The 24,921-nt window shown below is 37.4% G+C and overlaps 2 protein-coding genes across 2 annotated transcripts in view; one reads left to right on the forward strand and one right to left on the reverse strand.

Moving 5' to 3' along the window:
• The window catches only part of LOC133616858 (dual specificity protein phosphatase 22-B-like), a 57,486-nt gene extending 54,822 nt beyond the window's left edge, over positions 1-2,664 (reverse strand). The window contains exon 1 of the mRNA XM_072914698.1: positions 2,495-2,664. The gene's annotated coding sequence lies outside the window, so the exon portion shown is untranslated. The remainder of the gene's footprint in view (positions 1-2,494) is intronic.
• On the forward strand, positions 2,301-24,365 carry LOC133616404 (valacyclovir hydrolase-like). Its single transcript, XM_072914696.1, has 7 exons — positions 2,301-2,444; positions 13,471-13,574; positions 13,670-13,836; positions 13,954-14,107; positions 14,223-14,354; positions 20,624-20,747; positions 22,576-24,365. Exons 1-7 carry the CDS (start codon positions 2,374-2,376, stop codon positions 22,676-22,678), a joined length of 855 nt encoding a protein of 284 aa, XP_072770797.1. The 5' UTR covers positions 2,301-2,373; the 3' UTR covers positions 22,679-24,365.
• The last annotated feature ends 556 nt before the right edge of the window (positions 24,366-24,921 follow it).

Below are 24,921 nucleotides of genomic sequence, written 5' to 3' on the forward strand. Positions count from 1 at the left end.
TTGTCGCTACAGCTTGGTTATGATACAGGTTACGGAAGGTAGATAAAGTATTGTTGGCGGTTTTTGAATGCATTTTTAAAGTGATTTAAAGGTAAAATTGATAGTTCCCATTAGCTGCATTGCTTTACAAAATAAAGTTAAAAAAACATCTATGTCGTGCGCGCAATACAACTGTGCTGCTTTTATTTTGAAAAGTGTTATTTATGAACGTATGTCCGGGTGTAACCTGAGAGTGAAGGTGCACAGCGACAAGTGATGCACGGTTTACCCCCGAAACGCTAAAAACAGAAAAGTTGATGACGAATGCCGTGTTTTCAACAAGACATGGACTGCCAAGTATTTCTTTACAGAAATTAAAGGTAAAGCCGTGTGCTTAATTTGTGGTACACAGCTTACTGTGTTTAAAGAATATAATTTGAATCGCCACTACATGACGAAGCACGAGGAAAAATACCGGAATCTAACCGATGAAGAGCGCGCAAGGGAGGCTGATGCGTTGATGGTAAAATTGCAAACCCAACAAGGACTTTTTGCCATATTTCACACCCCCAGAATGCAGCCGTCAGGACAAGTTTCGTCATTTATCACAAAATCGCCAGAAAAAGTAAGGCATTTTCTGACGGAGAGTTTATTAAGGAGTGCTTATTGGACTCTGTTGCACTGATATGCCCGGAAACTTGGAGCTTCAGCTGAAGAACAGAACGACCGACTTTGACTTTTTCGCTGGCTTTGGATGAGAGCTGTGATGTACGTGACACCGCCCAGCTGCTCATCTTCTTACGTGGGATAACTGCTGACTTTCAAATCACGGAGGAGCTGGCAGCCATGCAGTTAATTAAAAGGGACAACCACAGGTAATGACTTGTTCACATAGGTAAATGCGTGTTTGGACATGTTAGGACTGAAATGGGACAAGCTGGCAGGTGTGACAACAGATGGTTGTCAAAATATGACGGGGAAAAATGTTGGACTTTTAAAGAGGATGCAGGATAAACTTTAAATTAACGCAGTGGAGAAATTGACATTTTTGCATTGTATTATACATCAGGAGGTGTAGTGTAAGACAGTGTTAAAAATAAAACTATCAAAAGCAATTTGCTTTTGTATAAAGTTAAGTTAGGTTAAATGAAAGTATTATTATTAATATTATTATTATTATTTATCTTACGGTATATCAAAAATAATATTGAGCAAAATTTAATTGAAATATTGTTGATGTGGCCCTCCAGCAGTGCTCGGGTTGCTCGGGGGTGGGGCGGGGCTTGGTTGGGGGCGTGATTAAGAGGGGAGGAGTATATTGACCGCTAGAATTCACCAAGTCAAGTATTTCATACATATATATATATATATATATATATATATATATATATATATATATATATATATATATATATATATATATATACATCCTGAAAATATGCAAACAAAACTGTGTTTAGATAATTGATACTTAAAACTTGCATAAATAAATATTAAGGAATATAACATAACTTGGCTTCTGAGAGTTTCAAAATGTAATGAATAAAATGCTAAAGTTGTTGATAAACAAGCAATTATTTTAATAATTAAATATGGTCATTTTAAATGAATTATTATGATAATTTAAAATAAATTATTTCAAATATGTTTATTTTAATGTATAATTCTATGGCTGGATGTAATAAAGAATGAGGAAAAAATACAAATAAAAATACAATTCATTTTGATGTTTTTAGCCAAATATAGTAAACGTTTATTTATTTTTAATTTCATCCATCCATTTTCTACCGCTTATTCCCTTTGGGGTCGCGGGGGGCGCTGGAGCCTATCTCAGCTACAATCGGGCGGAAGGCGGGGTACACCCTGGACAAGTCGCCACCTCATCGAATAAATATATTTATTTTTAGGTAAAATAAACATAATAATACAAATTATCTCTAGTCTGGATTATTTAGTTCTTGTCACCCTGTTGTCCTCCCGTCATGAAAAAAAGCTGTCCTCACTCAGGTCCGCATGGAGCTGGAGGGGGCGTGGCTTCCCTCCGGCTGACAATCGGGAGTTTTTCGGGAGAATATTTGTCCCGGGAGGTTTTCGGGAGAGGCGCTGAATTTCGGAAGTCTCCCGGAAAATTCGGGAGGGTTGGCAAGTATGACTCTGTACTAGTGTATACTGTGCAATCTACTAATAAAAGTTTCAATCAATCAAAAAACTCTTATGGCCATTTAAAAATGCTTCACTGTTATTTAAAAAAGACAAGAAATAAATCTCATGTAACTGATTTTACCAGCACATTGGGGGTGTGTCCGTTTGTTTGTGTACTTTCACTTTAAAACAGCGAAGGTCCGTAGTACAACACGGCAGGAGTGTGGACTTTGTTTACCACTTCCCGCGCCAATGGCGACGTTCTTGCGGGCAGGGAGCCTGTTCAACATTCAGAGAACGACGACAGCGATGCAGTCCTACTGGTAACGTGTTCATATTCTACTGAAAAATGTATCCGCTGAAATACCCTTACCTTGTTTTATGAACACATTTGTGTCGTTAAATGAGGTCCAATTGCTCGTTGCATGTTCCTTCGAGATGCGCGACTCATGAGAGAGTCGTTCCAAAACTCCCGAGTTCTACTGGATCCGGTTTTCAATCTGTTTACTCGTTCGCTTAGTCGCGGAGGTGAAACGAGTGTCACTACCCGATCGGTACCGAAAAACCCGATCGGTCCGCGCAAGCGCAAAACATACGTCACTTCGTTCCTGGACTTGCAATATTTTACGACAGATCTAGTGCGACGTCAAGTGCTGTGATATTTGAAAGCTTTATTATTGTTTTGTATAAAATAATAGTTTACCTCGGCGTGAAAGGGCACAACTATATAAATATAAACAAAGGGTGGATTTAAATGTTCAACCACATTGACTCTTCTGCCATTGCAGTGAATGACGCCAGGGGGTGCCACTGATTAAAGAACAGGCGCCATTTTTTCTACCAAGGACGTGTGCAACTGCTGTCGTTTTGAGGTTAGTTTTTCTGACGAAATAAACCAAAACATTATGTATTTATATGTTTACAGTTCAGTTTCAGTTTATTACGATACAATGTAATGCTTCACACAATTCCAGTTGTTTCATTATAGCACGTCCGAAAAGGGGTAGGAAGAAGCAGAGCTCATTTTTAATCCTACCCATTTTCATACCATAGCAATTTTTATCCAATTTCTTTGTTCTCTGTAACAGAACAGTGGACAGATAAATAGTAAATAAATAATATACCGTAGTAAGCATACAAATATAAAATATATAAATAATCTTTGTCTCAATGGAAAAAAAGGGTTCAAGATGTTCACCATAGTTCTTGTTCTGTGTACTTTGTGAACATTTGTAGTTTGAACCGTCTCTTAAACTGAATCATATCGGTGCTTTGTTTGATTTCTTTGGTTAATCCGTTCCATAATTTAATTCCACATACTGATATACTAAAGGTTTTAAGTGTTGTAGGAGCATACAAATGTTTTACATTAAATATAGTTCAAACATACCCTAGTTTATAAACTTGCAATAAAACATGCTTTAATTTTGTGAAAGTATAATTTTGCGACCTTATTTAATACAGTCTGCTGCTGCATTCATGCAGTGTTTGGTGACAAGCAGGCTCCTGACGGCGCAAGAAATGTAAAAATCAATGCACAGAACGACCCAAAAAAATTACCAATTACCCTCATTTTGCCAAAATCTCCTTTAGCTTTGGAGAAATTATGTAATTGTCTGTGTGGTGGCATGTCAACTGTGGTGGCTGTTTGTAAACACTGTACATGCTATGCCTGTGCTTTTCAGTTTATTTGGAACATGCATACGATACAATGTGATGCATCACATATTTCCAGTTGTTTCATTACAGCATGTCCGAAAAGGAGTAGGAAGAAGCTGATCTTATTTAATCCTACTCCTTTTCTTATCATAGCCATTTTATCCCGTTTCCTTGTTCTCTGTAACAGAACAGTGAATAAATAAGAAATGAATAATATACGTAAGTAAACAAATATTAAATACAAAAATAATCTTTATCTAAAAAAAAAAAGGGTTCCAGATGTTCATCATAGTTCTTGTGCTGTGTACTTTGTGAACACTTGTAGTTTGAACAGTCTCTTAAACTGAATCATATTGGTGCTTTGTTTGATTTATTTAGTTAATCCATTCCATAATTTAATTCCACATACGGATATGCTAAAGGTTTTAAGTGTTGTACGACTATACAAATGTTATTAATTAGATTTTCCTCTAGGGTGATATTTCTCCTCTTTTGTTGAGAAAAAATGTTGTACATTCTTGGGTCCATCCATTTTCTACCGCTTATTCCCTTTGGGGTCGCGGAGGTTATATTGCTTTATACATAATTTTAGCTGTTTGCAAATGCACCAAATCATTGAATTTCAATATTTTTGATTCAATAAAAAAAGGGTTTGTATGTTCTCTATATCCAACAGAATTATTATTCAAATTGATCTTTTTTGTAACACCGTTAGTTAATAAAGCGCACATTTGTAGTTGTTTCCCTATTTTTCTGCATAATAATTCATATATGGTAACACTAGTGAGCAGTAGAGAATATGAAGTGATTTTTGGTCCAGAACATATTTTGCTTTATTCATTATTGACGAGTTTCTTGTTACTTTATGTTGTATATTTTTATATGAGATTTCCAGTTCAATTTATCATCTATTAGTACACCCAAAAATGTGTTTTCTTTTAACCTTTGAATATTTACTCCGTCTATTTGTATTTGTGTTTGACTTTCCCTTCTACTGTTACCAAACAGCATTATTTTAGTTGTACTTAGATTCAGAGTCTGTTTTTTTCAAACCATCTTTTTAATTTGTAAATTTTTTCTGTTATTATTTGTATTAGCTTTTGTGTGTTCTCTCTTTTAGACTTAGACAAACTTTATTGATCTACTATCATCTATTATTACCCCCAAAATGTGGTTTATTTTACTCTTACAATGTCTACTCCTTGTACTTGTATTTGTGTTCGACTTTCTCTTCTGCTGTTACGGAATAACCTTATCTTAGTTTTACTGAAATTCAAGGATAGTCTGTTTTTGTCAAGCAATCACTTTAATGTGTTCATTTCTTCTGGTATTATTTGTATTATCTTCTGAGTGTTCTGTCCTGAAAATACTATATCTGCGGCCTGACAAAAAATATGTCAGTATAGATGTATTTGGCGTACGGTAAATAATGTAGAAATGTGTTTTATTTATTTCCCATTTAAGGCTGCTTAACACATCGTTTAGGTTTCTGCACGGAGCCGTACGGTTTTAAAATAAATACTGTATTTTGAAATAACGTTTGTTTTGTATGAAATATATTGTATGACATTGTTATTAAAAATAAAGATTAGAAAAGAAAAAAAACGTAGTTACTGTGACGGCGGTAACTGCCGTAAAACAAGTTGGCAGAAGTGACGTAGGCTTCGTGGACAGATCGGATCTTCGGGTACCGTTCGGGTAGGGACATCACTGAAATATCGTACTGAAGTAAAAGTACTACTACTTGGTTGAAATGTATAGCAAGTACACAGGGGAATCTTTACAGTCAACACTGTGTCTTGGGGCCTGTGATGTGTGTGCATGTGTATATATACTGTACTGTGTATGTATCCATCCATCCATCCATTTCCTACCGCTTATTCCCTTTATATATATATATATATATATATATGTATATATATATATATATATATATATATATATATATGTATGTATGTATGTATGTATGTGTATATAAGTATATATATATACAATATATATATACTGTATATTAGGGTTCTAAATATTAATCGGTATAAATCGAAAACAGATTTTAACTTTAGAGATATGAGTACATTGTTTGGCGAGCCTCTGGATCGATCTTTATCTAGTATTGATAGGTCCATGTCTGGTTGGAAAGTCATAAATCAGTTGATTGGAGCTTTGCTACAAAATAGGGCCGCTGTAATCTTGCGCAAATTCTGTGATGACGTAATAGGAGAATAACATTTCCGTTTGCGACTGACAACAACAGAGCACAATGGCAGACAGCACCCAAGGAGTTTCCAAACAATGCACCCCCAAATCTTAAATCTAAAGTGTTGTGAACATTTGGATATTTAAAAAAGAATAGTTGGTTAGATAAAAGTATCGACATCTGTAATGTTTGGAAAGCAGCGATAAAGTCGCGGCTGCATGACTAATCTGAGCACCCACCTGTTGTGAAGGCATGGAGACACTCAAGCGGGCGATGAATGACCTAGGGATGCTAAGCTATGCTAGCAGAGCAAGACAAGGACATTGATTTGAAAGACTTCCAGCCACAACTTAGCCACAACTTTGCGAGGTAATCACAGCATCTACTACACTGTTCATTGTGCTAAAGATAAAGACAGAGCTGCACAGTAAGCAGAATGACACTTTGATAAGTATTTGAGTTTCTACACTAAAGCTGCTGTTTAGTTAACTTGCAGCCAGTTCTATCCCAAGACCGCTACCATGCAATGATACGGAAGATTCACCTTCATCTTTTCTCATTAGACTGGCTTATCAAAACAAGATAATAGGTTCTCATTTGTCTGTGAAGCGCTTTGAGTGTCTAGAAAAGCGCCATATAAATCTAATCCATTATTATTATTATTATAATTATTATTATTATTATTATTATTAAGATACATGAAATTACAAAACCAGTGAAGTTGGCACATTGTGTAATTTGTAAATAAAAACAGAATACAATGATTTGCAAATCCTTTTCAACTTATATTCAATTGAATAGACTGCAAAGACAAGATATTTAATGTACGAATTGAGAAACTTAATTTTTTTTTGCAAATAACCATTAACTTAGAATGTAATGGCATCAACACATTGCAAAAAAGTTGGCTAGGGGCATTTTTACCACTGTGTTATATGGCCTTTCCTTTTAACAACAGTCAGTAAACCTTTGGGAACCGAGGAGACCAATTTTTGAGATTATTCAGGTGGGATTCTTTCCCATTCTTGCTTGATGTACACCTTAAGTTGTTCAACAGTCCGGGGTCTACATTGTCATATTTTACGCTTCATAATGCGCCACACATCTTCAATGGGAGACAGGTCTGGACCACAGGCAGGCCAGTCTAGTACCTGCACTCTTTTAATACGAAGCCACGCTGTTGTAACATGTGGCTTGGCATTGTCTTGCTGAAATAAGCAGGGGCGTCCATGAAAAATACGTTGCTTGTATAGCAACATATGTTTCTCCAAACCTGTATGTACCTTTCAGCATTAATGATGCCTTCACAGATGTGTAAGTTACCCATGCCTTGGGCACTAATACACCCCCATACCATCACAGATGCTGGCTTTTCAACTTTGCGCCAAGAACAGTCCGGATAGTTCTGTTCCCAATTAGCCTGTTCACCTGTTCAAGGTTCCAAATAAGTGTTTGATGAGCATTCCTCAACTTTCTCAGTCTGTTTTGCCACTTGTGCCAGCTTTTTTAAAACATGTTTTAAGCATCAAATTCCAAATGAGCTAATATTTGCAAAAAATAACAACGTTTCCCAGTTCGAACGGTAAATATCTTGTCTTTGCAGTGTATTCAATTGAATATTGGTTGAAAAGGATTTGAAAATCAATGTATTCTGTTTTTATTTACGATTTACACAACATGCCAACTTCACTGGTTTGAGGTTTGTATTAGCTATCTGAACAATTCAAAAGCAAAATATATATTTCATATAGAAACCTCTTTAATAAAAAAGCATGCTACACTATTATCAAAACCCATATTACACTTAGTAAATATATCCATTAAAAATGGTGAATTCCCATAAAGTTTTAAAACAGCTGTTGTGACACCAATTTTTAAGTCTAGTGCAGTAGATGAGGCATGCAATTATCAACCAATTGGTCGATCATCTACTGCCACCGACCGGACTTGAGAAGCTGTTGGCTGAACAATTGATGACCCATTTAGAAGAAAATCATTTACTAAATCCTAAACAAATTTAATTCCGGCCCAAACATTCTACTGAAATGGCTGTGTGCCACTTCACCGAAATGGTCAAATGTAGTTTGGACAAGGGTAAATATGTTGGAGCAGTATTTTTAGGTTAAAAAAAAGCTTTCAACACTGTAAATCACAGAGTTTTGATGACAAAATGAAAAACAATTTAATTCATCAAAACAACCCGTAAATTGGTTGAAATCATATTTTGAATTGCGACAACAATGTGTTCAAATGAATGGTGTAAAATCAGACGTAATAAATGATGATTTGGGTGTGCCACAAGGATCTATTTTGGGCCCGCTGCCTTTCAGTATATATGTAAATGACCTCCCCAATATTTGTAAAAATACCATCTGCCAAATGTAAGCAGTTGATACGATCATTTATGTGGCAGCCGGCATCCCTTAACAGGCTTCAGAGATATTAAACAGACAGTTAGCTGAAGATTCAAAATGACTTCAAAATAACTGTTTAACCCTAAATTATAACCAAACAGTCTCAGTGTGTTTCTTTTTGAAGAAACAATCATTAAATGAAATTCAGGTCAACATTAATCAAAATAAAATAGAGCAGGTATAGGAATTTAAATTTTTGGGTGGTATTTTGGACCCTAAGCTAAAATTTGATGGCCATATTATAAAAATGACTAAGACCATAACAAGAAATAAAAATTGTTTCAGGCTTATTAGACCTTGTTTATCTGTTCAAGCTGCACAAGTTTACATGCATGCAAAGGTTTTTTTCCCATATGACTCTGTTGTCATTATATAAACAAACACTAAAGGTAGTTGACCAAAAAACAATGAAGCATCATCACTGCCACATTACCCAAAAATATAAAAGGATGAGTTTTGATAATTAAATATATTTCTAATTTCTAAAAGCTATTTTTAAGTGTCTTAATGGATTAGCCCCTGATGTGATGTGTAAAGAAATACAAAGATACAGTAGTGAAGGTGTGCGGACTCGGGCTGCAGTCGGTGGGAGCTCTAGAGCAGGGGTCTCAAACTCAATTTACCTGGGGGCCACTTGATGCAGAAACTGGGTGAGGCTGGGCCGCAAGAAAAGATTTCTTAAAAAAAAATCTAACATTACATTTTGAATGAATTCACCTTCTTTGAATGGCTTTCCCGCCCTAGCAACCATCTCACTCACCATGTAGCTAGCTTTGACTGCTGCATCGTTCTTTTCGCTTGCTTTCTTGACGAAATCTTGTTGCCTCAGTAGACTGGTTTTAAAATTTGCAACCCGGTTCACTCTCTCATCTCCCTGGTATTTTGCATACTCCTCAGCATGTCTAGTTGTATAATGACGTTTCAAATTGTATTCCTTGTGCGCTGCAACTTTCTCTGTATCAACTACAAAAAAGAGCTATAGGGATTATTCATAAAGTAGATTACTTAGAACACACTAACATATTATTTATTAATACTGGTTTATTGAAATTACAGGAGCTAGTAAAGTTACAGACATTATGTGTCATGTTTAAGGCTAAAAGTAAAACATTACCAGCAAATTTACAAAAAATGTTTGTCATCACTTCTGAGAATGAAGAGCATAGAAGAAAAGGTCATTTCCAACATCAGTATTCAAGGACAACTTTAAAACAAATGTGCATATCAGTGGTGGGGGTTCAACTATGGAATTCTCTTTACAATGAGATAAAAGATTGTAAAAATATATTCCAATTGAAAAAATATATAAAGACAGAACAATAAGATCATATGGACAGCCATAAGTGTTTACATTTTGCATTATATTTATTATTTTACTTATTTTTTGCCTGGTTTTGTATTTGTTTTGTATCATCCCGTGAGGTGTATATTACTTCTTTTGTTTTTTTTGTTCGGTTTGTACATCATGAAGTTTTGCACTTCTTGTGTTTTTTTCTTGTGTTTTTTTGTTTGTTTTCGTTATATTTGGATGTAATTGTTGGTTTATATGATCTCATTATGTAAGACTACGTGTTATGTTGAAGGGGGCAGAAAAATATAAGATTTTTCTTCATCCTGCTCCTTCTCAGGCATTGGTGTATAAATGTATAATTGAATAATTGAGGTATAATTGTCTATCGATCAAAGATGCACATCAATGAAGGAGATAAATAAAAATAAAATAACATGAAGGGAGGCAGTTCTTTTGACTGTACTGAACCACCAGAATCAGTTCCTTAAATTGAGTCGTTCAAAAAAAAAAAAGGAGGGGGGGGGCGTGCGTAGTACAGTGCAGACATTCGCGGGAGAAGCAGCAAATAGGGTGAAAGCGAGTCCCTACACAGCTCTGTGCATGCAGTACACCAGGCAGTGAGTGACACAGTCAGCACAGTTCAGTACGTGAACCTGAATCACTTCTGCAACAGCAGTTCTGTGTGCAGGTCGGCGAATCATGAGTCAGTCAGTAACAGCTTCCCCAGCGGCAGATCTCGGTGTGTGTCAGTTCGCGAACGACACAAGCCCTCAGCACCCAATGAACGACGCGCACAGTGACTGAACGAGAGCCTCAATGTGATGTCCTCCTCCGCGACACAGTCAGTTCTCTGTGTCAGTAGGTTCGCGAGTCCTGATTCTGTCGTTCACTGAGTGATTCATGTCGTTAATCCGCGGTGAACGAATCGTTCGCTCAGTCCCTCCCCCCGCCCCCATGATGAGTAGCTGGCTGCGTCGTTCGCTGACGTCGAGGGTTCAGTGAGTCACAGAATGCGCCAGTTCCACTCATACCGGCATGGTCGCGGCGGAGCTCAACTGAACTGAGAAAGGAACGAATCAGTTCATGAAGTGATTCGGTTCAGTACGTTCACTCAAAAGATTCGTTCGTTAGAACGAATCGCTTGCGAACGACACAACATTAATGAAAAATGGAAAAAGATGAGGGGAAAAAATATATATTTTTTTGTTTTAATAGGGTTTCTGTAGGAGGACAAACATGACACAAACCTCCCTAATTGTTATAAAGCACACTGTTTATATTAAACATGCTTCACTGATTCGAGTATTTGGCGAGCACCGTTTTGTCCTACTAATTTTGGCGGTCCTTGAACTCACCGTAGTTTGTTTACATGTATAACTTTCTCCGACTTTCTAGGACGTGTTTTATGCCACTTCTTTTTCTGTCTCATTTTGTCCACCAGACTTTTAACGTTGTGCATGCATGCACAAAGGTGAGTTTTGTTGATGTTATTGACTTGTGTGGAGTGCTAATCAGACATATTTGGTCACTGTATGACTGCAAGCTAATCGATGCTAACATGCTATTTAGGCTAGCTATATGTACATATTGCATCATTATGCCTCATCTGTAGGTATATTTGAGGTCATTTAGTTTCCTTTAAGTCATCTTAATTCAATTTATATATGACACACTATCTGTATGTAATATGGCTTTTAATTTTTTGCGGCTCCAGACAGATTTGTTTTTGTATTTTTGGTCCAATATGGCTCTTTCAACATTTTGGGTTGCCGACCCCTGGTCTAGAGCCTTTTACCACACCGTGATTGGTAGATTCCTTCAGCTCCGTGCACAACGCTGTCAAGCGCCATTCATTTAAAACTCGCGGGCCGCACTAACAATAAACTTTCATATTAAGGTGAGGGCCGCAAAATAACGTCTTGCGGGCCACAAATGGCCCGCGGGCCGCATGTTTGAGACCACTGCTCTAGAGCGAAAAGGTGCCAGACGACTCTGGGTCAGTCTGCGTTCTCAGTGAAGGCCTCACATCTGTGGAAGTCTTTGCCATTGGAGATTAAATCACATAAAAAAGTTCATTATGTTTTCTTATTTATGTACTCTTCACATTGTCTCATAATCAGACAATATTGTTGGTATATTAAATGGAAAATTCCATCTAATATACCGAAAATATTGTCTGTTTACAAGACAATGTGAAAAGTTAAAGTCACAGTCGGACATTAAACTTTTCTCCACAAAACTGAAAAAATGGCTTAAGGAAAATCAGAATTATGAGCACTAGAACTGGATGTACTATAGACAAAGGGGGCCAATTATTTTTAATGTATTTTTATTTTGCACTGTGTTTTTCACTTTTCTCAACTTTTCTTTAAAAGCCTAACCAGGGACAAGGGTTGCAAATTAGCCTGTGACGTTTTAGTACTACAATTTGCTCATACATAATGGGGGAACCGCCTGTTTTGTCTGTGTATATTTAAGAATTAAACACAATAACATTGTTCTGACACGATGCATGATACATTACATTTTTTTCACCATGCAAAGATTCAATCTGTGTCGAATTGTATCGCATCGAGTCGCATTGACTTGTAATGTATTAAAATACATTGTTAGTGAATCGTAACCCATATATCTAGATTCATATCAGATCGGTATTTAAGGTAGCGATGCACACCCCTAATACAGGACAGGCCAAAAGTTTGTACACACCTTCTCATTCAATGCATTTTCTTTATTTTCATGACTATTTACATTGTAGGTTGTCACTGAAGACATAAAAACTATGAATGAACACCTGTGGAGTTATGTACTTAACAAAAACAGGCAAAATAACTGCAAAACATGTTTTATATTGTAGTTTCTTCAAAATAGCCACAATTTGCTCTGATTACTGCTTCGCACACTCTTGGCATTCTCTCGATGAGCTTCAAGAGGTAGTCACCTGAAATGGTTTTCACTTCACAAGTGTCATGCCTTCAATCTACAATGTAAATAGTCAGGAAAATAAAGCAAACACATTTAAATGAGAAGGGTGTCCAAACTTTTGGCCTGTACTGTGTGTATGTATAAATATATATATATATTAAACAATACTAAAATCATTTCATAGCAACACAGTGTTGGCGCTAGGAATTTTCAAAATGGGGTCCCACAGTACATTTTTGGGGTCCCACATTTTTTGTAACTGTTTTGAAAACCAATGATAAATGTATGCATTATCCTGTTGTATCTCACATTCTATATTGTGTTTTGGAAAAAGGTTGTCATAAACTTTACTTAATTCATTGAAAAAATAATACAAAGGAAAACACATTTTTATGCATGTGTAAATGTATTCAATTATAATATGGATCTAAACTTTACCGCTGCCGGTAGTTTTTTCTATATTTTCATTTAATAAGTTGTAGGTGTATTTCTTTCAGTATAAAAGTGTAAAAAAGTTTTTTGCTTCGGTCATGAAAATATGATAATCGAGTGCCAGGGCATACATGCACATGCAAATTGAATTGATTATTCTCACCTATATGTAGATCATCAGTCAGTTAAAAACTACCACATCTACACTTCCAGGGCAAATAATGGCAACAAATTTAGAATATTGCAAGTTATTTTAAATGTCATTTGATACAGTAGTATGAGTAGTACTCAACAAAAGTTTCGACCCAGAGAAGGCAGGGTCGGTAAAAAAAAAAAATCTGTGCGTCCTTTCTGATTTCAATGCGTAAAAATACACATAAAGTGTGTTAACGCCAACAGTGTAACGTAAGACATCTGTTTTTTTTTTGCAGCTCTTCACTGACCTCTGGCAGGCAGCATGTTAATGGAGTGGATCTTTACTATGAGAAGACAGGCACAGGGAAACACGCTGTGCTGTTACTTCCTGGTGCTCTGGGTACATACCACAATACAATATATGGCGGAGTCAACACATAGGAGTACAGTAAATAGGGTCTGTCTTATCATCATTATATATATTTTTTGCAACAGGAAGCACTAAGACAGATTTTCAACCCCAGCTTAAGTCTTTGAACAAGGAGCTCTTTACTGTTGTGGGCTGGGATCCTCGTGGTTATGGACGATCACGACCCCCGGACAGAGACTTCCCAACAGACTTCTTTGAAAGGGATGCAAGGGACGCAGTGGATTTAATGAAGGTAAATACATTGTGATTGGAAAGAGCATTTCATACAATTTCCTAAACCACTAGCGCAGATACTGCTAATGTATTTCATATCAGTGTATCTCACTAATGCATAGCATTTTCATTTTAGACTTTGGGGTTTGTCAAGTTCTCTCTGCTGGGGTGGAGTGATGGAGGAATTACAGCCCTAATAGCTGCTGCCATGAACCCCATGTTAATCAACAAGATGGTCGTATGGGGATCTAATGCTTTCGTATCACAACATGACCTTGACATTTACAATGGTGATTTCTCTTTACATTTCCCTCTTCAACTCGTGTAGATTAGTTTATTAACAGGCATGTTTTGTCACGTAATTGTCTTGCATGCGCGCACCTGTGGCTCTGTGCGATCGCCAAGTGGTCCGTGATGTGTCCAGATGGAGCGCAAAGATGAGGCAGCCCATGGAGGAGGTATATGGTGCAGAATTGTTTGCTAAAACATGGGTGGCCTGGCTGGATGGAATCTCCCAGTTTGCACAGAGACCAGAAGGTACTGATTTTGTGTTGTCAACCATAAGCGAGTAAAAGCAGGATCATAAGGGTGATCCTGGAAAGACATATAGAAACACACACATTGTATACATTATATATACCACCTACTCAGTGGCCTAGTGGTTAGAGTGTCCGCCCTGAGATCGGTAGGTTGTGGGTTCAAACCCCGGCCGAGTCATACCAAAGACTATAAAAATGGGACCCATTACCTCCCTGCTTGGCACTCAGTATCAAGGGTTGGAATTGGGGGTTAAATCACCAAAAATGATTCCCGGGCGCGGCCACCGCTGCTGCCCACTGCTCCCCTCACCTCCCAGGGGGTGATCAAGGGTGATGGGTCAAATGCAGAGAATAATTTCGCCACACCTAGTGTGTGTGTGACAATCATTGGTACTTTAACTTTTAACTTTAACTTTATATATGTATGTGTAAAAAATAAAACACATTTGTAACCTTAAGTCTTGTAACCTTAAGTCTTAGGGAGCGAGGTTCACCAACATACACTTATATGTATCTAAATACAAAACACAAAACCAGTGAAGTTGGCACATTGTGTAATTCGTAAATAAAAACAGAATACAATGATTTACAAATCCTTTTCAACATATATTCAATTGAATAGACTGCAAAGCCAAGATACTTAACGTTCGAACTGGTAAACTTTGTTATTTTTTGCAAATATTTGCTCATTTGGAATTTGATTTTGATTTTGACTTCAAAAAAGCTGGCACAAGTGGCAAAAAAGACTGAGAACAGAGAGAAATGCTCATCAAACACTTGTTTGGAACATCCCACAGATGAACAAGCTAATTGCCATGACTGGGTATAAAAGCAGCTTCCATGAAACGCTCAGTCATTCACAAACAAGGATGAGGCGAGGGTCACCACTTTGTGAACAAATGCGTGGGCAAATTGTCGAACAGTTTAAGAACAACATTTCTCAACGAGCCATTGCAAGGAATTTAGGGATTACACCATCTACGGTCCGTAATATCATCAAAAGGTTCAGAGAATCTGGAGAAATCACAGCACGTAAGCAGCAATGCCCATGACCTTCGATCTCTCAGGCGGCACTGCATCAAAAAGCAACATCAGTGTGTAAAGGATATCACCACATGGGCTCAGGAACACTTCAGAAAACCACTGTCAGTAACTACAGTTTGTTGCTACATCTGTAACTGCAAGTTAAAACCCTATTATGCAAAGCCAAAGCCATTTATCAACAACACCCAGAAACACTTCGCTGGGCCCGAGCTCATATAAGATGGACTGATGCAAAGTGGAAAAGTGTTCAGTGGTCTGACGAGTCAAATTGTTTTTGGAAACTGTGGACGTCGTATCCTCCGGACCAAAGAGGAAAAGAACCATCCAGACTGTTATATGCGCAGTTCAAAAGCCAGCATCTGTGATGGTATGGGGGTGTATTAGTGCCCAAGGCATGGGTAACTTACACATCTGTGAAGGCACCATTATCGCTGAAAGGTACATACAGGTTTTGGAGCAACATATCCATCCAAGCAACGTTTTTTTCATGGACGCCCCTGCTTATTTCAGCAAGACAATGCCAAGCCACATTTGCACGTGTTACAACAGCGTGGCTTCATAGTAAAAGAGTGCAGGTACTAGACTGGCCTGCCTGTAGTCCAGACTTGTCTCCCATGGGAAATGTGTGGCGCATTATGAAGCGTAAAATACCACAACGGAGACCCCGAACTATTGAACAACTTAAGTTGTACATCAAGCAAGAATGAAAAAGAATTCCACGTGAAAAGCTTCAAAAATTGGTCTCCTCAGTTCCCAAACGTTTACTAAGTGTTGTTAAAAGGAAAGGCCATGTAACAAGGTGGTAAAAATGCCCCTGTGCCAACTTTTTTGCAATGTCTTGCTGCCATTAAATTCTAAGTTAATGATTATTTGCAAAAACATTTTTAGTTTCTCATTTCGAACATTAAATATCTTGTCTTTGCAGTCTATTCAATTGAATATAAGTTGAAAAGGATTCGCAAATCATTATATTCTGTTTTTTTTTTACAAATTACACAAAGTGCCAACTTCACTGGTTTTGGGTTTTGTATATATATATATATATATATATATATATATATATATATATATATATATATATGTATGTATGTATGTATGTATGTATGTATGTATGTATATATATATATATATATATGTGTATATATATATATATATATACATATACATATATACATATATACGCATCAAGAAAGTAAACAACCTCATCATAGCTGCCGATAAAACCACAAACTTCTACAGAATGGACATAACAGAACATCACACCTTACTGGACAGAAGCATCACCAAATCATACAAAAAAGCGCAACCCAACACCTTACAGAACATCCACCTGGAAAATAAAAGGATCGCGGCTGAACTGGACATTGAGGACAGGGTGGACGCCACAGCCAACAAGGAAGCCTTCATCACATTGAAGGACCACAAACCCAACTTCGCAAATAACCCAACATGCCGACTAATAAACCCAACTAAATCTGAAATAGGAAAAATCAGCAAAATAATCCTGGACAGAGTCAACACAAAAATCAAGGACAAAACACCACTCAACCAATGGAGAAATACAGCAGCAGTAATCAAATGGTTCAACAACATCCAAGACAAACAACAGCACAACTTTATCTCCTTTGATATCGAAGAATTTTACCCTTCCATCACACAAGACCTACTGACTCAAGCACTAGACTTCGCCTCAGACTACGACTCAATCACAGGCAACGAAAGAAACATCATCATCCACGCAAAAAACTCCATTCTCATCCACAACAGTACACCATGGCAAAAAAAGAACAATGCAACATTTGACGTCACTATGGGAAGTTTTGACGGAGCAGAAACGTGTGAACTCGTTGGGAGTTTCCTCCTCTCCCAGCTCGCTAGCCTCAATCTGAACCTTGGTATTTACCGTGATGACGGACTGGCAGTGTGTCGCGCCTCGCCAAGGAGCAGCGAGAATACCAAGAAGCGCATATGCCAAATGTTCAAAGAGAACGGCCTACGGATCACGATTGAAGCCAACAAGCAAACCGTCAACTTCCTTGACGTCACTTTCAACCTGAGAAATAACAGCTACCAACCATTCACGAAACCCAACACAACACTCCAATACGTGCACCATGACAGCAACCACCCACCCACCACCACGAAAAGAATACCTACCGGAATTAATAAAAGGCTATCGATGCTGTCATCTAGCAAAGCTGAATTTGACCAAGCAACCCCCCCGTACCAAAAAGCCCTTGATGAAAGCGGATACAATTTCACCCTCACCTATGAACCCACGCCAGGAAACCAGCCAAAAAAGAACAGAAAACGAAACGACATCATCTGGTACAACCCCCCATACAGCAAAAACGTCTCAACTAACATTGGACACAAATTCCTCAATCTGATTGACAAACACTTTCCCAAAGACAACACCCTAAGAAAAGTATTCAACAAGAACAACATTAAATTGAGCTACAGCTGTATGAACAATATACGACAAATCATCTCAAACCACAACAAAACAATTGCAAATGAGCCGTCGGCCCCCGGACAGAGCGACTCCAAAACCAACAAAGGCTGTAACTGTCGAAAGAAACCTGATTGCCCTCTCAACAGGGGGTGCTTACAAACATCAGTTGTCTACCAATCTAAGGTAATACGCAAGGACATTAACACATCCGACACATATGTAGGATTAACCGAGGGAGAATTCAAAACCAGATGGAACAATCACAAGGCTTCTTTCAGGAACCAAAACCTGCGGAATACCACAGAACTCAGCAAACACATTTGGGACCTCAAAGACAATAATGTTGAATATTCAATGGCAAATTCTTGCATCCAGCACACCTTACAATAGTGGTAATAAAAGATGCAACCTATGCTTGAAAGAGAAACTGTTTATTATTTACCGTCCAGACCTGTCATCCCTCAACAAGCGCAGCGAAATTGTAACAGCATGCCGCCACAGACGGAAACACCTCCTAGGTAACACATGAGCCAATCACCACGCCCCTACGCCAGCCTGTACCCACCCACTCTGTGCCCTATATAAACCATGGTATGTGAATGCTCCCATTAAAATCTCCTGATGATTGAGGGAACCCCCCCTCATGAAACAGACCTGTAGAGATGAAATAGTCTTGTGATTTTTTTCCCACACATACATATATATACATATATATATATATATATATATATATATATATATATATATATATATATATATATATATATATATATATATATATATATATATGACCAAGAAATACCGGTACACGGTATACATCCCTAATCCTGACTAGTCTCCCATTTATTTTTAACACATTTTCAAAATTAAATTAAACAAAAACTTTTCACACTGTCATGATGGAGTATTGTCTGTAGAATTTTGAGGACAAAAAAGGAATCTATCCCTTTGTGGAATAAGGCCAGGCCCGGCCCTAACCAATCTGGCGCCCTAGGCAAGATTTTAGGTGGCGCCCCCCCACATCGGCAGTGAAGTGTATATACTCACAAGAACCCGAATAGCTTTGTCTTTGACCTTTTTTTTTTACTTACAACTATACCTAATATATAAAGGGGTGGAAAAGTGACTATTACCTGCAGGGCAAACATTATCTAACCAGAAGGCAATAACAGTGTAAACAAAAAACACCTGCTTAAAAGATCTAATACAAATGTCCCTAAAGGAATGTAAGGTGGGAGTACTGTAATTACCTAACGTTACATTATTATTTTCCATAACAATTTAGTCCCCTCCACAATATTAACCCGTAATGTTGTAACAAATAATATTTCTATTAAATAGGCTTTACTTTGCATTTTAATTAACGTGGGATTATTTTTTGTATTTAGAAATAATAGTACCAACTTTTTTTTTTTTTTTTTTTTCCTCCAACATTTGTGGCACTGGCGTGGCGCCCCCTGATGGACGGCGCCCTTAGCATTTGCCTATACGGCCTATGCCTTGGGCCGGCCCTGAATAAGGCTGTAACATAACAAAATGTGGAAAAAGTGGAGCGCTGTGATACGCTTTCCGGATGCACTGTACATTCGACCTACTATGGCACAGGTGTCAAACTCAAGGCCCGGGGGCCAGTTCAGGACCGCCACATCATTCTATGTGGCCCACGAAAGCCTGGAAAAAATGGGTTTCAATAAAATACTTATTTGATTTTTTTTACTAAATGCATTCGTTCTTTCAATTTTGACAGAAAAAAATGCATTTTTTAAACTTTAATATTATCTGATCATGCCAATTATATTATTATATACTGTATTGGAAAACTATTTTTGTGAGATAAACACAAATAGTTAAATATCTGCGTGTCACCTTTATTTATGATTTTAAAGCAAGTTATACATTAAAAAAAAATCGAATAATAAAATGCATATGCATTTTGATTAATCATGATTAATCACAGGTTATTACCCGCATGCATAATGTAAATTAATTTAAAAAAAACGGCCCTCTGAAAGCAGCCATTCCTGCGATGTGGCCCTCAATGAAAATTAGTTTGACACCCCTGTACTATGGTATAGTAGATCTTATATACAGTATAGTAACTATACTGTATATAAGACCTAAGAGTTAACTATTTCTCAGGTAAACAAGCTAGCAAACAAGAACATTTATTGTTATACTAGTTATCCCACAGGTATACTATATAATTGTCAGCGTACCGATCAAATGCTTAAAATATCTATATATTCATTAAACTATATGTATTATATGGTAGCATGTCATTTAATTATCAATATATTCCTTCATAATTAAATCAGTCAATCAATCAATCAAAGTTTATTTATATAGCTCTTGATTATAAATGTCTCAAAGGGCTGCGCAAGCCACAATGACATCATCAGATCCCACATCAGGGCAAGAAAACACTCAACCCAATGGGAACAACGAGAAATCTTAGAAGGTTTGGAAGTGACCGGTGCAATGGATGCTGAGAGGATACAGTTAATACAATAAAACAAAGCTAGAAATCTAAATTTCTTCAGAAAATGCTTGAGAGCAGTGAGAGACGTGGTTGCTGAGCCAAAGAAACCAAAGTATTTTGAAAACTAGAATGCTGATTAATACACCATAGTATTTTATAATATTCCCAAGCTATGATACGCACATATATGAATGTTTTGAATTAGATTTGTTGGGGGGATGGAAATGTTTCAATATCAAGAATCGCATGATCAGGTCATTTTATTTTGTTTAAAATGTCTTCCTTTTAGGGAACATCTGCATTGAACTTCTTCCTCTGATCAGATGTCCGACTCTGATCATTCATGGAGAAAAAGATCCAATGGTCCCCAGCTTCCACCCACACTTCCTTCTCAAACATATCCAGGGATCAAGGTGAGGCAACGTGAAATAGTGGGGGAAAGGAGTATTTGATTCCCTGCTGATTTTGCAAGTATGCCCCATTATAAAGCTGTGAACAGTCCATTATTGTTTATTGTAACAGCCAGGGAAAATATGTCAAACATTTCACACCCTAATTTGGTGGGGGAAACACTAAACCCGAAATACTCCATGAAGTGAAATCTTGGAAAAAGCTCCAGAGTCAGCAGGGCATTTGACTGTTATTATATATTTACTTAATTTTAAATTTTTGCACCAATAATGATCTCCTTGCAGTGGTGGGTGGTAACACGTTACATTTACTGAAGTAACTTTTTGGATAAATTGTACTTTTCAGAATAATTGTAATCAGAGATGCGTTAAAATATAATATCGGAAATTATCGGTATCGTTTTTTTTATTATCGGTATCGTTTTTTTTTGTTTGTTTTTTATTAAATCAACATAAAAAACACAAGATACACTTACAATTAGTGCACCAACCCAAAAAACCTTCCTCCCCCATTCACACTCATTCACACAAAAGGGTTGTTTCTTTCTGTTATTAATATTCTGGTTCCTACATTATATGTCAATATATATCAATACTGTCTGCAAGGGATACAGTCCGTAAGCACACATGATTGTGCGTGCTGCTGGTCCACTAATAGTACTAACCTTTAACAGTTCATTTGACTAATTATCATTAATTACTAGTTTCAATGTAACCGTTTTTATATTGTTTTACTTTCTATTTTATTCAAGAAAATGTTTTTAATTTATTTATCTTATTTTATTATTTTTTTTTTTTTAAAGTACCTTATCTTCACCATACCTGGTTGTCCAAAGTAGGCATAATAATGTGTTAATTCCACAACTGTATATATCGGTTGATATCGGTATCGGTTGATATCGGTATCGGTAATTAAAGAGTTGGACAATATCGGAATATCGGATATCGGCAAAAAGCCATTATTGGACATCCCTAATTGTAATGTTGTTTTACTTTTACTTGAATATTTTTGTCAAGAAGAAATGTTACTTTTACTGTTACATTAGACATTTTCATGGAGATTTTCATCTCCATGAAAATCTTCTGCACTTCTATCTGATCCTCTGGGCAGTACGGCCGTATGCAGAACACTGAAACAAACATTATAGTTATAATCATCATTATAACTATTTATAGTTTATTGACTACTACTTGCAAAGACACATTCATTCGGTTCGTTTAGAGAGACTTGTTTTAGCATGCACGGCCACATGACTCTGTTTCACCTAGCCAATGTACAAAACCCAAAACCAGTGAAGTTGGCACGTTGTGTAAATCGTAAATAAAAACAGAATACATTGTTTTACAAATCCTTTTCAACCTATATTCAATTATATAGACTGCAAAGACAAGATACTTAACGTTGGAGCTGTTAAACTTGGTTATTTTGGGCAAATATTAGCTCATTTGGAATTTGATGCCTGCAACTTGTTCCAAAAAAGCTGGCACAAGTGGCAAAAAAGACTGATAAAGTTGATGAATGCTCATCAAACACTTATTTGGAACATCCCGCAGGTGTCCAAACTTTTGGCCATGTGTATATACACACACATATATATATATATATATATATATATATATATATATATATAAAGGACCCCTGTGTTAAGGGTTTTAGGGTTAGTTTTAGGGTGTGTCTTTTATCCACATAACACATTGATATTAGGAGCATTTTCCTGTGGGGGTCAGAATGCTTGCTGGTTGGTATGGGATCAAATTAACTTTTTTACTCACATACAAACTAATTCATAACTATGTTTTTCATTGTTATTAAAATTATGTCCAAATTTAGATTACACCTGATGCCAAACGGAAAACACAATCTCCATCTGAGGTTCGCTGAGGAATTCAACAAACTGGTGGAGGACTTTCTGGAAGAGGGAAACAATAATTAACACACTGAAATAATCACCATGATGAAGAGGTCATTGCATCAAGCTTTTGAATGTTTTATGTTCATTTTGGTTAACAATTAAGATCTAAGTGTTGTTTCAATTTAATTTAAATGTAAAGGAAAACTACACTTTTAACATTTTGCCTATCATCCACAATCCCAGTATGAGACAAAACACACATCCTCCCTTTTCTGTGCGTTCTCGATAGTAAAAAAAAAAAAAAATGCTAGCATGTGGCGACTAACAATGCATGTAAAGGGGAGTTTACTATTTTGTTCATAAATCCCTCTAAAAAACATTTTAAAAATCTACATGATGTGGCCTGCATATTAACCAAGCTATAGCAACATTGTTGTTGTCGGAGCTATCTCCGAGGAACTACTTTACTGGCATAGTGACACAGTGTCTTGCTCACAGTGTCCCCGGCTACTATTGAGAGCTCATATGTATGCTAGTAGTTACTGGTGTTGCTGCTAAATCCCCTTAATGAGTTTGAAAAAGTTTGAAACTTCAAAATTCCTCACGCTACCAGCTAAAAAGGGATCTGCTTAGCACCCATCTTAAAAAACGTGTAGCTCATTGTAGAGGTCGCTTCCTAGCGGTACCACTGACATACACTTCACAGGAGCCAGGCGTGCGAAGTTGAACAAAGTTTTAATGTACATAGATATTATCAAATTCTTTTCTCCGGCAGAACGTGACTTTTCAGTCACGTCCGTATCCTCTCTCCCCTCCTGCTCCCGGCCGTTTACTGTTAAAGACAACAGATGATTAGATTAACACGTACCACCTGTGAAATCTAATCACCTGCCAGCTGTGTCTCGCCGTCAGCACTGCCACTCCCCCGTCTGATGGTGCTCTGTCCTCAGCACCATGAACAGAGGTGGTTACCTTTGCTCCTGCATGCAGCGCTGGCCACATCTCCCTCCACACTCATCCTACAGTATATACTCAAGCTAAAAAAGATAGGTTCTGGATCATCATTTGTGCCAAAATAGTGATTGTTGGCTCTCACAAAGTCTACCATGATTAGAAATGAATCCCCATGACCTGCATTGTCAGTCGCTTCATGCTAGCCGTTTTTTGCGTGCCAGCAACTTGAGGGTTCTAGGTTTGATACCCGCTTCTGCCATCCTAGTCACATGCGCTGTGTCCTTGGGCAAGACATTTCACCCACCTGCTCCCAGTCCCTGCATTGTTTTAAATGTAACTTTAGATAATGGGTTGCACTATGTAAAGCGCTTTGAGTCACTAGAGAAAAGCGCTATGTAAATATGATTTTCTTAACTTCAAAAAAGGGAAACACTGTGTGTTCTTGTCTCACATAGTATGGATGATGAGCAAATTCCTCCCCAAAAATAGTTTTCCTTTGACCATTCAACAACCAGGACAGCAGTAATTAAGCTATTTTACAATTAGTAGACTTTAAAAAAAAATTATTTTGTTTTCACTTGCACAGGTCCGCCGGAAATTGAAAAATGATTTAAAAAAACGGATCTATTCCTTAGTGTTTGAGGGAAGCGTTTTCAGCATTTTTACCCATCGCTGTCCTGAAGTCCACAGAAGTGAAATGATGACATAGTACTGCAGAGGAAATAACACCTCAGCATGGCAGTTTGTAATTCTGTCTGCGGCATATCAACAATTGCCCACCAACAATCAGATGCTCTGTGGGTCATGGGTGCTGTTAATAAAAGTTAAAGTTAAAGTACCAATGATTGTCACACACACACTAGGTGTGGCGAAATTATTCTCTGCATTTGACCCATCACCCTTGATCACCCCCTGGGAGGTGAGGGGAGCAGTGGGCAGCAGCGGTGGCTGCGCCCGGGAATCATTTTGGTGATTTAACCCCCAATTCCAATAGGGATGTAGATCGCAATCTGTCATTCTTATAGCCAGATCTGTGTGTTTGCGGCTACAACTGTTGCCTTGACAACCTCTAAGGAAGGCAACAGTTGTAGCCGAAACCGTCAGGTATGGAAATAACCACACAGGTCTGGCTATAAGAATAACAAACTGCATAATTATTTGAAGACCTAATGAACCTATTTGGATTAGGGATGTATATCCTCGAGACTGTATCCATACCGAAACCAATATCGTTATTCCTTATTGATACCGGTATTCATCGTTACTCTTATCGGTACTATTTGAAATTGGTGAGTAAATAAAGATGTGAAAAAATTAATTTTTTATCACCGTTTTTATTAGCACAACAGGTTGTACACCACCAACATCAT

This window comes from Nerophis lumbriciformis, linkage group LG14, assembly GCF_033978685.3.
Source record: "Nerophis lumbriciformis linkage group LG14, RoL_Nlum_v2.1, whole genome shotgun sequence".
Lineage (NCBI taxonomy): Eukaryota > Metazoa > Chordata > Actinopteri > Syngnathiformes > Syngnathidae > Nerophis > Nerophis lumbriciformis.